Genomic DNA, 14,667 nt, shown 5'->3' on the forward strand with positions numbered 1-14,667 from the left:
CAGCAGATCTCAGACTCGCGGCTGCTGCAGTCAGCATAAAACACACAGCACAGGGGACACGGGGGTCCACGCAAGGCGCCAGGCGCTCGCCCCAGCTCGGGGCCTAGACGGTCATCAGAGCACACCCCTCCTTGGGCCTCCTCGGCCTCCGTCCGTCTGGTCCAGGTGAAGTGTGTATCCCTCCGCCGCTCCCACCCCCCATTGCGAGGCTAGGCTAGGCTAGCTGGGCTGGGCTCCGCTCCGCGGAAGCCCCATAGTCCCCGGATGGAAAGTGTTATGGCCGCCAATTGTGACTCGGAAGGCTATGGGAACGGGCTAGGTAAGCGGGCGCAGGGCAGGGCCCCCAGCGGGCGGATGGGCCTCGTGCGGCCCTGAGGGAGGGGGCTGCGGGCAATGCACGCGAAGGGGCTGCGGGAAGCGAGGGCGACTCTCTGGCGGGGCAGGAAGCCGCCTTGCCGCAGGGCTGAGCTGTTAAATAGTTCCGTGCGCCTCCCGCTATGAAAGTTTGTGGGGCGGCCGTAGGCTGGGGGTGGGTGACGGGAGGCCCGCGGGGAGGAAGCGGGAAGGCGGCTGAGCCCCCTTCTGTGGATTACCAGGCCACTCGCGAGCCGGCGTGGCGGGACCAGCAAGCTGAGCCCGTGTATCCCTCCGCCTGGCTGAGGGAGTCAGTAGAGTCCTCGCCTGGCGGCGCCGCCATCCCCGTGGGCAGCGGTAAAAGTTCAGCGTTCCTGGGAACAACCCTTCCCGGAGCCTTGGTGGGGGCAGCCAAGTGTGGGGGGCTGTCCAGCATTACCTGGCCTGATGGGGGAGCAGGCTGGGGAGGGCTGACTGTGGGAAGCATTGAGCGCCCATGAGGCGCTCGGTGTTTCACCAGAGCCTTCGTCCCTCGAGTTGTCTGAAAAGCTTGAGTTAGTCTACAGGGCTCCTTAGTGCCCCAGACAAGGGGTGTCTCCCCAGCTCCACCTGTACCTAGACAGTCTTGTAGTGTGCCCTGCAAGAGCACTACACGTACCACCACTTCAGTTCAGTAGTATGTCTAAAGCACAGGTAGCTGTATACACCACTGCAGCGTGGGTTTTGTATTTCAGCCCCCTTTGTCCACCATGATGTACACACAGACACACACATACATCTTACGCTTTGTTACCCGAAAATCTTAATCCCTAGGCTAGGAAACCATTCAGAATGGTTTTATATTTAGCTTGGAGTAGAGTACTCAGCTCGTAGCCTTTAGAAAGAACTTCTTAAATGGGGTACTTTACTTTAAATGTCTATAATGCGTACCAGTCTAAGCAGAGGTAATGTTAGTATATTTAATGCATCTTTTTATAGGCTATTACAAATGTACCCGAAGAAAGTAAATGCAAATATGTTTGTGGTACTTGCAGAGCACTGAATTTCTAGCGTAAGTTGCTTTCAAAAGCAATCAGCCTTTTTCAGTTGATGTCCAGCTTAATTTAGTATCAGATTTTTGGTAAGATTGAAAAAATTTCACTTCATTTCCTAAATTGAAACTATGAGAAATCAGATACCTAAACATCAGAGTCTGTATATGAAAGCCCTTAGACATATGATGTGCATATCATGTAGAAGTCAAAGCTCTGCTTAAATGAGTGGAAGTTTGAAGATTTGACCAAAAATGTGACAATTATTTTTAAACTAGAAGATTAAAGGCAGCGGAAACAAATTTTATGCAAAACTTAAAAATATATTAATTGGCTGGAATCTTATATTTCACATTTGTTTTTTTTTACTGCTTGATGAAAATTTACAATACATGTAATACTTGACATGGAATTAAGTTTGTGTACAAACAGCTAATGTTTTTATGTTAGAATATTTATTCTCATATTAAAATCTACCATTTCTTCTTTGTGTTCAATTGGTTGCATTTGCTTTCATGTGCATCCTCTTTTAAGAACTTATTGGCAAACTGGAAATCCTTCAAAATAAGATGGGGGGCCTACAGAAATCTAGAAACTACTTAGTCATCTGAGTAAAATTAAGTATAAGTGTTTCAAGATTGGGACCTTACTCATGATATCAAATATTAAATGTGTAAATCCAGTTTTATTTTTAAATGGTGGTGAGTGGATCAGTAGTATCCTTTCTTTTCACATCCACCCATTTTTCTTTTTTAAAAAGATTTTTTTTCAAAGACCTCCTGGGAGATAGTTGTATGGCTTCTCAAAAATTAAACTTTTTGTTGCTGGTGGTGCACATTCAAGATCAATGGACTGAGCCCTGGTCTATGCTACAAATGGTATTGGCGTCACCATGCAGTTACGTTGACTGAACTGCCCATGTAGAAAGTGCTATGTTGACGGGAGGGCTTCTCCCTTCTTGGGAAGTTGATAGATCTCCAGTTGGCATAGAGAGCATCTTTGCTAAGTGCTACAGTGGTGCGGCTGCACTGCTGTAAGTGTAGGCGTATCAGATAGTGCTCTCTTTCTGTGATTTGTTGACAACTATCCTGGTTACCGTAGTTATAAGCAGTTTAGAAGCAACCAAGAAATTGATTGGCGAGTACTTTTTTTTTTTTATTGCCAACTATATTAATTCCACTCAGATTTATAGGTCATAGTCACAAATTACTCCATTCTTCTTGATGGCCATATTTGTCATAAGAGTTTGCTCTAGCTTTCCTTTGGTTAAAAACATACAAAATGCCACATTGCAAAAAGTCTGTGCCTGCTCTTTTTTATTTTTCTTCAGAAATTCTTAAATTTACAGTTTTAAAAATTTCGATCCTTTTATTTCCAGATCCTTCTCTTAAGTATTTCTCCTAAGTGTGGCCTTTTCTGATCGTTGTATTTTTATGCCTTTCATCTTGTGGAAGAAAAATGTTGAAAGGGCAAACGAAGAATTGACATCAGATCTTTCCCTACTGTGTAAGTTGAATGTATGGCATAACTAAAAGATAAAAAATTCACTGGGCTTCTATTTTGTAAGTTTACTAGTAAAGAATTTTGTCTATTGTGTGGGAAGCAACACTTGGAATAAGTTTCCTATTATACATTAAGGCAGTTTTATATTAGTATGTAAATACAAATTTGAAATGTGTGTTTAATTAGTTTAAGTAGAATTTAAGTTTGTTATATCTGGCCAACACTTTGCAAGGGCTCTGTTTTTTTTCCCCCGGTTAATGAAAGATTGTCCAATTTAGGATGACGTTGGTGCCACTGTATGAACCTAAAGTTCACCTGGGCATAAAATACAGCTAATTGTCTTCATATTTAATGCAGAGGTACAACCTATAGTTATTAGCAGTTTCATTACTATTCACTATAATGCACCATCCCTGTCTAAGTGACTGGGTTCTAGCATTAGGATGGTGTATTGTATGTTAGAACATATAATTTGAATGGGTTGTATCTTGTCTATTAATATACAGCTACATGAAGAACGTGAGCCATACCTTATGATCCATGCTTTATTTGGAAACTAGGTTATTTTCTATACTTATATACCAGTACATCAGTGGGTCTTAGTGTTGACAAGATGAAATGTAATTCTTTTAGTAAGAGTGAAGTGTCATGTATATTCAGTGCCTCTATGATGGCACCAAATCGTGTAATATCAGATATATTGTGAGTATAAACAGGAAATGTACAATAGTTTATCTAAAGAAAAAATTCCTATTTTCTGTATGCCAAGTCTTTGGTCTTCATTACTAAAAACTCCTAAGTGTGTGTGTGTGTGCGCGCTTTTTTTTTAATATATACAACAATGTTTAATTTAAAAATACTGCTTAATTTAACTGTGGAACACTTAGTGGAATTTTAAGTTAGTGTAAAATATTACTATAGATGCAGTATAATAGTAACATAATAGCTTATTCTTGAAAAACTATATAAAAACTGGAAATGTTTTGCTCTTTATTGTTTGGAAGACTTGTTTAGGGATCCCAATAATAATAAAAATTTTAAAGAAGTAAGCAATAAAGAATGTGTTTAAATGTTTTTTGTCTTTCTTGCTTTTGTGTGAATAGTTTTGAATTTTTTTTACTTTCCCATCTTTCTGCTTGATTTTAATATGCTTAATATTGCATTTTCTTTTGTTAGAGTACTGTGTTAAAATATTTGGAGAACCACAGTTGCGCTGTCCTCAGAACCTGTTGTCTATACTGTAGCTTTTGCACACCTCTAACTAAGAGCATGGAAAAACTCCTTTTTTACAGTTTGAATGACAACCAGTACAATGATCTAAGATTCAGAATCCTTATCACCTTGTGTGGAGGGAAGCGGGGAGGGGTGGCAGCCACTGCTCAGGTTACATTGTATTGTGACTCTGCTACTCAAGCAACATCTCCAACATTTTTTAGCTAAAGCCGCCCAGAAGAGATGAATTTAAGATATTTTTCTATTTTTTTTTAAAGCAGGAAAAAAAACTTAATGAAGGAGCAAGGAAGGCAAACCCCTGTTTTGTTTTGATGTTTACCGTTAAGGAGTGAAAATTTATTTTCTGAGATAATCAATTGCATTTGATGCAGTGTTGCCATGTGGGAATTTTGTTTTCAGATGTGGACTTGTGCTTCCAGATCTTATTCCAGTGACATCTGTAGTGTTGCTCTGTATTGGTAAAGATTTGTTGTCACATCATTTGTAAAATAAAATATAAATCTTGACTTTAAGATTAATTATATTAGTTTCTATTACGTAATATTTAACGACTAGTATGATTCATGTAAACAAAAGTTTCATAGTGAAGCGGGTCTTTGCCCACGAAAGCTTATGCTCCAAAATATCTGTTAGTCTATAAGGTGCCACAGGACTTCTTGTTGTTCTAAAAGTTTCATGTGTTTATTAACGAAGTGAAATTTCAACGAATATTTAAGGAATTAATACATACTATGTTAAGTGCCATTTCATTTCAGTAAAGTTAATTATTTTATATGGATGGAATCCAAGGCTTTAGCTATTCCTGAACAAGTCATAAAATCTGACTTAATAACAAAAGCACTCAGACGTTCTGATGATTATGCAATATCAATATATAAAACTATATTGTGGGGGGGAAGAGAACAAAAGTCATAAAGTTGTAACTGAACTGTAAAGTATTTTTTCTATTTTGTCAGTAGTTGTGGCACATACGATTGTTAAAAAATAGTTTCATAAATATTTAAAAATAATGCTCAAATGATCCAAAAAGTTTCATGAAATAAAGTTCATGTTATTGTTGTAGAGAAGCTTTCTCCTGGGTGCCATATGATAATCTAATATAATTTTAATATATTTAAAATGCTAGCTCATAAACAGCACTTTAAATACTATTTAAAAGCTCATTCAGTCACCAAATTAATATTCACTGTGTTGTTTTTAATTTCAGAGAAATTAACATGGAGAAAGTCCTGGAACTCTGAAGATACTTCTGAATAATAGGCTTATCTAATGCACAAATTACAAAAACTCCCAAGATCTCCCTAAAACAGGGAATATTTTAAAACCATGCCATCTGAACAAGAAAAAAATTGTTGTGATATAAATGAAACTACTTTATTAAAAGATAATGCTGCGAAGAAATTTTGTGTTTGTATTCCAGATGATGCCGTGGAAAAAGCATTGGTGAATGATACCACAAGTGTAATGCCTCCACCAGCAAATTTAGATGTCAGTCTTTCTTATGGACTGAAAAATTTGATAATTGATTTGCCCAAAGTGAACATTCCAAATCAAGTGGTATTGAAACATGAAGTTGATAGATTCAGAACATTATTTCAGTGTAAGCATCAAACTGCAAGAAAATCGTTAAGTCAAGAGAAAGTAAATGGAAGTCATCTAAATTGTTCAGAAACCTACAATTTGCAAAGTAAACCAGAAATGCAGTTTGAAGAAGAGGGTTTGAAAACTACAGCAAAGATACTGAATTTCACTTGTACAAAATGTGGAGACAAAATTAGATATAGTCCAAATGATCTACAGAAACACTTTCAACTGCTACACTATGGAGAGTTGCCTTCATATCCTTGTGAAATGTGTAATTTTTCAGCCAATGACTTCCAGTCATTTAAACAACATCGTCGCATCCATCGCAGCACTTTAGTAAAATGTGAGATTTGTAACGATGAGCATATATACACCCTGTTGGACTTGACAAAACATTTTACATCAAAGCATTGTATGAATGGGCATTTTCAGTGTGAAAAATGTGGGTTTTCTACCCAAGATGTGGGCACATTTGTTCAGCACATTCATAGACATAATGAAACCCAGTATAAATGTGGTAAATGCCATCATGTCAGCTTTACAAAAGGGGAATTTCAGGAGCATCTTCTTGTTCACACTGGTCCGTTTTCTTTCAGTTGTCAGTATTGCAAGTATAGTGCACCACGGAAGGATTATCTTCTAAAGCACGTAATAGCTTTGCATAGAGATCACTTGTATGCAAAAGATAAATTGGAGAAGGATAAATGTGAAAAAAGAATAGTAAAAACTGAAGCAGGGCTCAAGCTTATTCTGAGAAGGTACAAAACAGGAACATCAAGGAAGGCACTTTGGAAACGTAAAAAAATTAATGGAAACAACAAAACTGAAGAGCAAAATGCACCAGTGCTTAGACATTTGAATAAAATTCAACCCAAATCTGTGGAGCTAATCCAGCCTGTAAAGGAGCTGCATGTGAATGAAGAAAAAGATCACATTATACCTAATGAAAAGCATCATCTCCAAGGTGGAAAATTATCACCTACCGCCGTGCAATACAGCAAAGCAGAAGATGGGTCAAGTTTTGGCTTGGGATTATTGAAAAATGCTGTTCATGGGCCTACAGTTCTGATGGTGAAAAATAATAAAATATCAGTTCCAGCGAACTATAGTGCTAAATTTATGGGATTTAAGCTGGTGGATGGAAAACAACACATTGTAATAAAGTTGTTGCCTACAAATAAACAGAAATTGTATTTATCAGCACAAAAATCTGAAGGTGTTAAGGATACCTCACCTGATTCTTTGCTACAAACTGCTGATATGTTTGGCTTATCTTCAAATGCTGCATCACAGGTAACTAATCAAACTCAGAAGAATAATTCTGTTCACTCATTAACCTCCTCCACTCCATTTTCATTTTCTACTTGTTCAGGAAAAGCAAAAGCAGAAAATCAAAATAATGTTTTATCATGTGGTAAGACTATTTCTCAGACTGTAGAATCTCCCACTGTAGAAAAGAATGCAGCTCATTTGCCAATGAAGCCAGGATCAACTGTACCTCCATGTGACTTAGTGACAAAGGTTGGAATGAAGAATAATTTTCTTTCATGGGAAAGTTGTATTGCTCACAGTCGTCCTCAGGTATTATCTCCCACAGTTACAGATACACTTCATTATGACCCCATGAAAATGCCTTTCCCTACTGAATTTAAAATACAAAATGGTGGAGTGAGCAATAACAATGGACCTAATCATCTCTATTATCCACCAGGTGATTCATCTAGCCAGGGGCTACTGCCATTTCATAATTACTCTAAAATAGATTCTTCAGATAATTCATGTAGCATTTGGATGCAAACAGCTGACAAACCTAAAGACTTCTTGTCCAGCAAAATGTTTCCTCTTCCAGATAGCTTAAGGGATAACCCTACATCATTTTCACAGTCAGTGAGAGGCTTAAATCCTGAAAAGTGTGTGTCATCCCAGTTAAATATTAATACAGTTTGTGGACAGGTAAACACTAAGAATAATTCTGTGTCTTCAAGAAACCAGTCTAAATGTGTTATTGACAGACAGTGTTTTATGGAAAAATGGCATGGTGGCAGCAAACAGTATTTGGACACTAATATAAACCAAGTGTTTGAAAATGTAGCTGAGAAATCTAAAGCAGAGAACATTTCAGATTGTGCTAATTCATCTCTTATGCCTAAAATCACATCAGTTTTCTCATTACATAGTAAACAGGCATCCAATTATTTGTCACCTGAAGTAAATCAGTTACTTCAAGATGTGCTAAAAGTGAAATCAGCTACTCAGCAGGAATCTCACAATAAGTTAAATACATGTGTAAAACATAATTGTGATCAGTCGTTTTCATGTCATCAGACTGACAGCAAAACTTTTACACGCTTAAAAGATGCAGCTTCATGTGGTTTAACCAGTTCTGCTAATGTAGGTGTTCACGTGTCAAAGAGAGAGTTGAACAGGAAATGTAGCATCACAAGTGAAGGTATATGTTTTGGGAAAGAAAAACAAGCACCAATGACATCATTTGATACAGAAGAAATGGATAAGTTATCTAGAACTCCAGGTGTTGATACATTGCTTAAAACTCACACAGATGCAATCATAACACAGCAGTTGGTAAAAGATAGGATGCGATCTACAACCCAGAATCCTAGCTGCTGCTTGCCAGTTCTTCCAGAACAGAAGAAAACGCTTTTAGTTCAGTCACCTCCACCAGGATTTCTTGTACCTTTGCATCTTGCTAATCAATTAAGTTTGCAAGTTGTTTCAAGAAAACCTCTGCCATCAACAAGTCCATCAGATGTTCATTTGATGAAAAGCATACCTTCATCCTTCCCTTTGAATGAAGGACCTGGAATGATACTAACATTTAATAGTGGGACGCTCGGCACAGTTGCAAATGTTACTGGTGATAGCTCTCAGATTTTAGGGACAGTTGCCTCTAAAGAGTGTGCTAATATAACAATACCGACTTCAAAGACAGAACTGAAAAATAACAGTATTAGAAATACAAGTAATTCCTCTGGTGTTAGGACTATATCTGATAAGGCAGTAAGTGATTCATCAAATAGCATGCCATTCAAAGCACCTCTTTTAATTAAAAATTCAGCTGATCGGTCTATGAAAGGAATTCCTTCTGAAAAAATGTTACCAGAACATCATGGCACTGTGTTTGGTTCCTTGGAATCAGTAAAGCAACAGGAGATTCAACAAAAACGGCCTGTTTATGCGTTTTTGCCTGATGGACGACGGGCAGTTTTTCTGAAATGTATGACACCAAACAAGCCTGTGGTACAGAAACATCACATTGCTCAAGATAATGCTTATAATCAAAATTGTCAGCCAAAGAAAACTGGAGCCATGCAACAAAAGCTTTTGCTGAAAATTAAGACCTCTACTTCTGATGCAACTACTCATCTAAAACCATCAGTTAGCAACTTGGTGCCCTCATTACAACTGGATAAAATGCAGTCCTTTAAAAGTCCTGCATTAGGACAGAAACAGACTATTACTTCTAGTGATGCCTTATTCTTACCAGGTAGATCAATACCAGCAAATGCCTCTTTGGCAAGCTCTAATTCAGCACACTGTGAACTTCCTGTAGAACCTGTACATTTCTCCAAGCTTACAGAGACATGTTCCCAAAAGTGTTCAATTAACTCTACACAAGCAGTAATTGATGGCAAAGGGAATAGTTATGGTAGCCAGAAGCCCACATGGAACACCAGAAGCAAAATTTCAAAAGCCAATACTCACTTAAAACAAAATAATCACAGAAGTTCTGAATCTCTGGTTTCACAAAGAAACAAAAATTCTAAACGAAAAACTAAGGATGATTTCCAAGAACCCCCGAGAAAGAAAATGTTGCATAGGAAGTGCAAAGAAAAGAATCGGGCTGAAGCTGTTAGCAAATCAGGTGGCCCTTACAGGCCAAGGGCATCGAAAGAAATGGTGAGGACTTTGAGACTACTTCCTTTTAATTCTAAACAACTTGTAAAATGCCCTCGGAGAAATCAGCCAGTTGTAGTACTGAACCATCCTGATGCAGATGTTCCAGAAGTTGTAAATGTAATGAAAACTATTGCTAAATTTAAAGGACATGTTCTTAAGGTCTCATTGTCAAAAAGAACTATTGATGCTCTTATGGAGCCGACATACTGCAATACTTTGGACATTGCTACTGAGGATCTCTCTCGAAGGAGGCACAGAGTGATAAAGCCTATTAGTCCCGTGAAAGAAAGATTTGTGTTAAAATTAACACTGAAAAAGACAAGCAAAAACAATTATCAGATTGTGAAAACTACCTCTGATAATACCCTGAAAGCTAACTTTAGTTGTTGGTTCTGTGGTAGGATATTTGACAATCAAGATAATTGGGTGGGGCATGGACAGCGACATCTAATGGAAGCTACTCGAGACTGGAATTCATTAATATAATCTTGATTAGTGAAGAGAGCAAATTTTATATACCTTACAGTACTTGTTTTAAAAGAGACATGTTTAATTATGATACACAGGTTATTTAGGTATGGTATATAAATACAAAAAAAATGAATAATGCAAAATGATAGCATCAAATGTTGATACAACAAAGAACTTTGTGAGTTAGATATTGTATAAGTAATTGCAATTACTGTACCATAAAACGGCATATATATTTTTTGTTACTACTATCATGTCGTATATTTTATTATTCTGTAGAATGAATCCCCAGGGTGTCCTGTACATATTTAAGAAATCTAAACATGTAAATAATTTTGTACTGCTCAGACTTGCTATAAATCTTGCACAGAATCTTTTTTCCCTTTCAGTTCTGTGCATGCAGTACTAAAATGGATTTAGAAGTTTTTCAACTATACACAGCTATTACCCATGGGTTTCCTGTTGGGTTTTAATTTGAATTGTTTTTGATTTTGCTTTTTCAGGGATTGAACACTATTGTTAGCAAGTGCCTAAAAGATGTGAAACAGTTTACATTTTGTCAACTGTATAACTATAGGTCTGACTTGGACCATTTTTCCCAATAGTTTCTTTTAAACAAAGCCATATGTGAATGCTTTAAGCTGTATTGCTATGCACATGACACTTGTACTATTTCTGTGCAGTTTGTCTACTTTCTTAGTGAAGTATTTTCATATAAATTAATAAAACATGTTACAATTATGGTTAATACATTGAGCCTGAGAATGGAATCAGTTGGAAATACATAGTATATATTCATAATGTATATGGTGTTTGAAGAATGATGAGCATTCCTAATCTGTATTGACTCTCAACAATATTAAATTTGCTATAATTGTGTTTACAGAAGGATTGATTGTGAGAATTTATAGAACTTTGTTTTCTATCTCCACTATACTGCCTCCTTGTCACAAACCCCAAGTAAGTGGCAGTATGTAGTTGCACTATCCTAGGACCAGGTACTGTAGTAGAGCAGAATTTTTTTTCCTTGGACCAAAGTATAAGATAATTTGTTTCTATAGCTAGTGAAGATTACTTTTCCTCTCTCCTTAGCTGCACTGTCTGGTATTTTGGGAGGCCCAGACTTTGCTTACTCTCTACCCATCTGTGTTGGAAGGGGTGTTACAGCACTGGAGAAGCTGCTCAACTTTCTTCTGCATCTGGTAAATAAGGAGAGCCCATGGAGCGGAAGAAGAGTTTATGCTCTCTTCCTTTCCTGTGTGCACATATAGTCAGAATCAGAATCTGCTCCACAGAGATTACTGTGTTAAGGACTCTATCATGCAGTTCTTAGTGAATCAATGGGAGTCTTGCATAAGGATTGCAGGATTGTACCCTAAATGTCTGGTTTACTTTTGAAATATTGTGGGAAATCTTAAATGGGTAAAATTTAACTCTGTGCTCACAGCAAAGTCCTCCTGCACATTTAAAACACTGTTAGGTTTTAAGTTTCATATAGGTTCTTTCTGCCAGTCCTCTGTAGAATGATGAAAGTCACTCTGACATGAATATGGAGCTTGATCCTGTGTCTAGTGAATGTAGTGGTTAACCTGCCATTGATGCCAATGGGAGTAAAATTAGATTCATAATTAATCTAATTTCACAAGATGTAATGATTGTTAATATAGTTTGTTTTAAAATGCCTCTTATATGAATTGCTTTCATGTTTAAATAGGGATTGATAGTTTTTGTACTTGGAAAAGTGTGCATGTTTCAAAATTGAAACTGTTAGAAATGTCCTCTTCAACTCAACGTGAAAAAAGTTTTAGCATTGACTAGATGCAAATTGTTTTATAACTGTCTTAACTTATATTTTCTTTAGGCACCCATTTTTGAGATATCTTGGGTAAAGTTAAGCTCCAAACTTGTAGTTAGGTTGCAAAATAAATGTCCTGTGTTTTCCCTCCAAAAAGTGCTGATCACATTGTGGCTCCTAGTGATTGCGAAAACTTTTGTTTGTCTTTGCTTTTTGGCTTATTTCTGTGTACACTCATCATCATCAACAACCATGGGCTCAGCGCCCATTGATGTCTGATGCCTTTCTCACTATTTCCTTCCATCTTTCCCTGTCCAGTGCAGAGTGGTTTAGTTTCTATAGACTAGCTCCATACCAATCTACCCATTCTCTGTGGAGTCTGCCTCTCCTGTTCGAACTGTTCATTATGCCAAATACCAGGGTCTTGATTTTTCATTCATCATTCATTTTGCATATATGCCTAAATAGCTGTAAATTGTGTTGTATAACTTTCTGCGGTAGGTTCTCTTTCAGCTGTATCTTCCTATGTAATTCTTCGTTGGTGACCTTCTGCATCCATCCTGTTCTCAGGACCTTTCTATAACAACTCCTCCAATGCTGTGTATGCTGTAGGTCTTTATTCCTGTATGAATAAATGGCAGCATCTACATTGGTGGGGAAGATGAAAGTATGAAAAACTGTGTTGATATGTGTTTTGAAGTTGCTTAAGAATATGTTGCTTTATGTAGAAACAAAGCAGTGGTCTTCACTGGAAATGAAAATAAGCAGTTTGATGGTAGAAGACTTTGCAATTAATGAATTAGGTCATCCATGAAGTGTTTTTACTTCAGCTCTGTGACAGATGTAGGGTTCTCATAAATCAGTCTCTCTTCTCCAGAGATATCTATGTGGATTTAGACTGAAAAAAAAAGTATATTTGCATAAACCTATGAAACAGCATTCCAGCTCAAGTATCATAGAAGACTGGGGCTGGAAGAGACCTCAGGAATCCATTTCGTCCACCTCCGGCTCTAACATGACCAACCCCAACTAATAAATGCCAGCTGTGGCTTTGTCAAAGCTGGGCCTTAAAAACCGATAAGGATGGAGAGTTCACCACTTCCCTAGGGAACTGATTCCTGTGTATCACTATGCTTCTAGTGAAGTAATCTTCCAGAATATACAAACTAGACCTCTCTCACTTCTGCTTGATACTATTGCTTCTTATTTTGTCACCTGCGATCACTGAAAACAGCCTGGCTTCATCCTCTTTGGAACCACCTTCAGGTAGTTGAAGACTGCTATCAAATCACTCATTCTTCTCTTCTGCAGACTAAATAAGCCTAGCGTCCTCAGTCTCTCGTAAATCATGTGCCCCAGACCCCTAATTTATTTTGGTGACCCTCTGCTGGATTGTCTCCGGTTTAACATCCTTTTGGTATGGGGTGCCCCAGCCTTGGATGCAGTCAGATGTGGCTTCATCAGTGACAAATAAAGGGGTGGGAATAATCACTTTTCTCAGTGTCCTGGCCATGATCCTACAAAAACAGCCCAATATGATGATAGCTTTCTCAGCAACTAAGGCACATTGACTCATATCTGGCTTTTCATCTACTGTCATCCCCAGGTCCTTTTCCACAGAATTGCTGCTTAGCCAGTCAGTACTCAGCCTGTACCAGTGCACATATTCTTCTGTCCTAAGTGAAGGACTCTGCCCTTCTCCTTGTTGAACCTCATCAGGTATCTTTTGGCTCAACCCTCCAATTTGCCTAGGTCATTCTGGGCTCTACACCTACCCTCTGGGGCAGCAGTGTCCAATAGGAATTCAAAATTGACACACTTGTTGTCATCTTTCCATATGTGCCACATTTGGCTCCCCGCCCTAAATAAATGTCCTCCCCCTACCTCAGAGCCAGGCACTCCCAGCCCCCACATGCTCTAAATACCCTCCCCCAGAGCCAGGCACCCCCAACCTCACCCCTCCGCACTGTAACTGAATGCCCTCCCCCAGCTCTCCCCCATTCTAATGTAATGCCAGTGACTCACTGGAGCCACCGCTAGCTCTGCACCACCACCTGCTTCTCCCACAAAACAGTGGGGTGCATGTGCGGAGAAGGCGGGCAGCACTCCCTGCATGTGTCTCTCAGGAAGAACCACATTTAAAGGCCCCAGAAGCTGCATGTGGCTTGGGAGCCATATTCGCCAAACTGTGGTGTCCTCTTTCCAACATGTGGTGAGTGACGAACTCATTGGACACTGTGGCCCTAGCATATCTTCCTCTCTTTCCTGCTAAGTGTCAGCCACAAACTTGCCAAAGGTGTAATCCATGCTGTCCTTCAGCTCATTAATGAAGATGTTGAGCTAAACCAGCCCAAGGGGCACTCTGCTTGATACTGGCTGTCAACTAGACATCAAACTTTTGATTATGTTGATCATTACCCACTGAGTTCAAGTACAAAGAATATTTCATTCTTTAGTGTGAAATATTTCCCTCTCGTAATGAGATTTGTGTCATAATGAATTTTTCAAACAATTTTTTTAAATTTTGTAAAGTTTTTAATATAGTAAGGACAAAACAAATGTTATGGGTTTTTAACACTAATTTATGCAGAATTTACCACTTTGGCTACTTCCGTGTGGCTTGTACTCCTGTACAACCAGGTGAGAGCATTGCACAGTAATGGGATTTTAGTCCTCTGCTGCAGCAACTCTTAAGTAGCCTGAGTGGGTATATGAATGTTTATTGTAAATCTAGAATTCTGTTTTTTTTAAATTAATTTCTGTAATAGTGACATTGAA

The 14,667-nt window shown here is 38.4% G+C and overlaps 1 protein-coding gene across 1 annotated transcript; it reads left to right on the forward strand.

Moving 5' to 3' along the window:
• Positions 1–222: 222 nt before the first annotated feature.
• ZNF518A (zinc finger protein 518A) lies at positions 223–14,667 on the forward strand. The gene is made up of 3 exons (XM_075000420.1): positions 223–319; positions 2,764–2,891; positions 5,329–14,667. Exon 3 carries the CDS (start codon positions 5,448–5,450, stop codon positions 10,107–10,109), a length of 4,662 nt encoding a protein of 1,553 aa, XP_074856521.1. The 5' UTR covers positions 223–319; positions 2,764–2,891; positions 5,329–5,447; the 3' UTR covers positions 10,110–14,667.

Source organism: Carettochelys insculpta, chromosome 7 (assembly GCF_033958435.1).
Source record: "Carettochelys insculpta isolate YL-2023 chromosome 7, ASM3395843v1, whole genome shotgun sequence".
Lineage (NCBI taxonomy): Eukaryota > Metazoa > Chordata > Testudines > Carettochelyidae > Carettochelys > Carettochelys insculpta.

Bases quoted from the DNA above. Each gene is read 5' to 3' on its own strand.
- ZNF518A (XM_075000420.1), top strand. From the start codon at position 5,448: ATGCCATCTGAACAAGAAAAAAATTGTTGTGATATAAATGAAACTACT.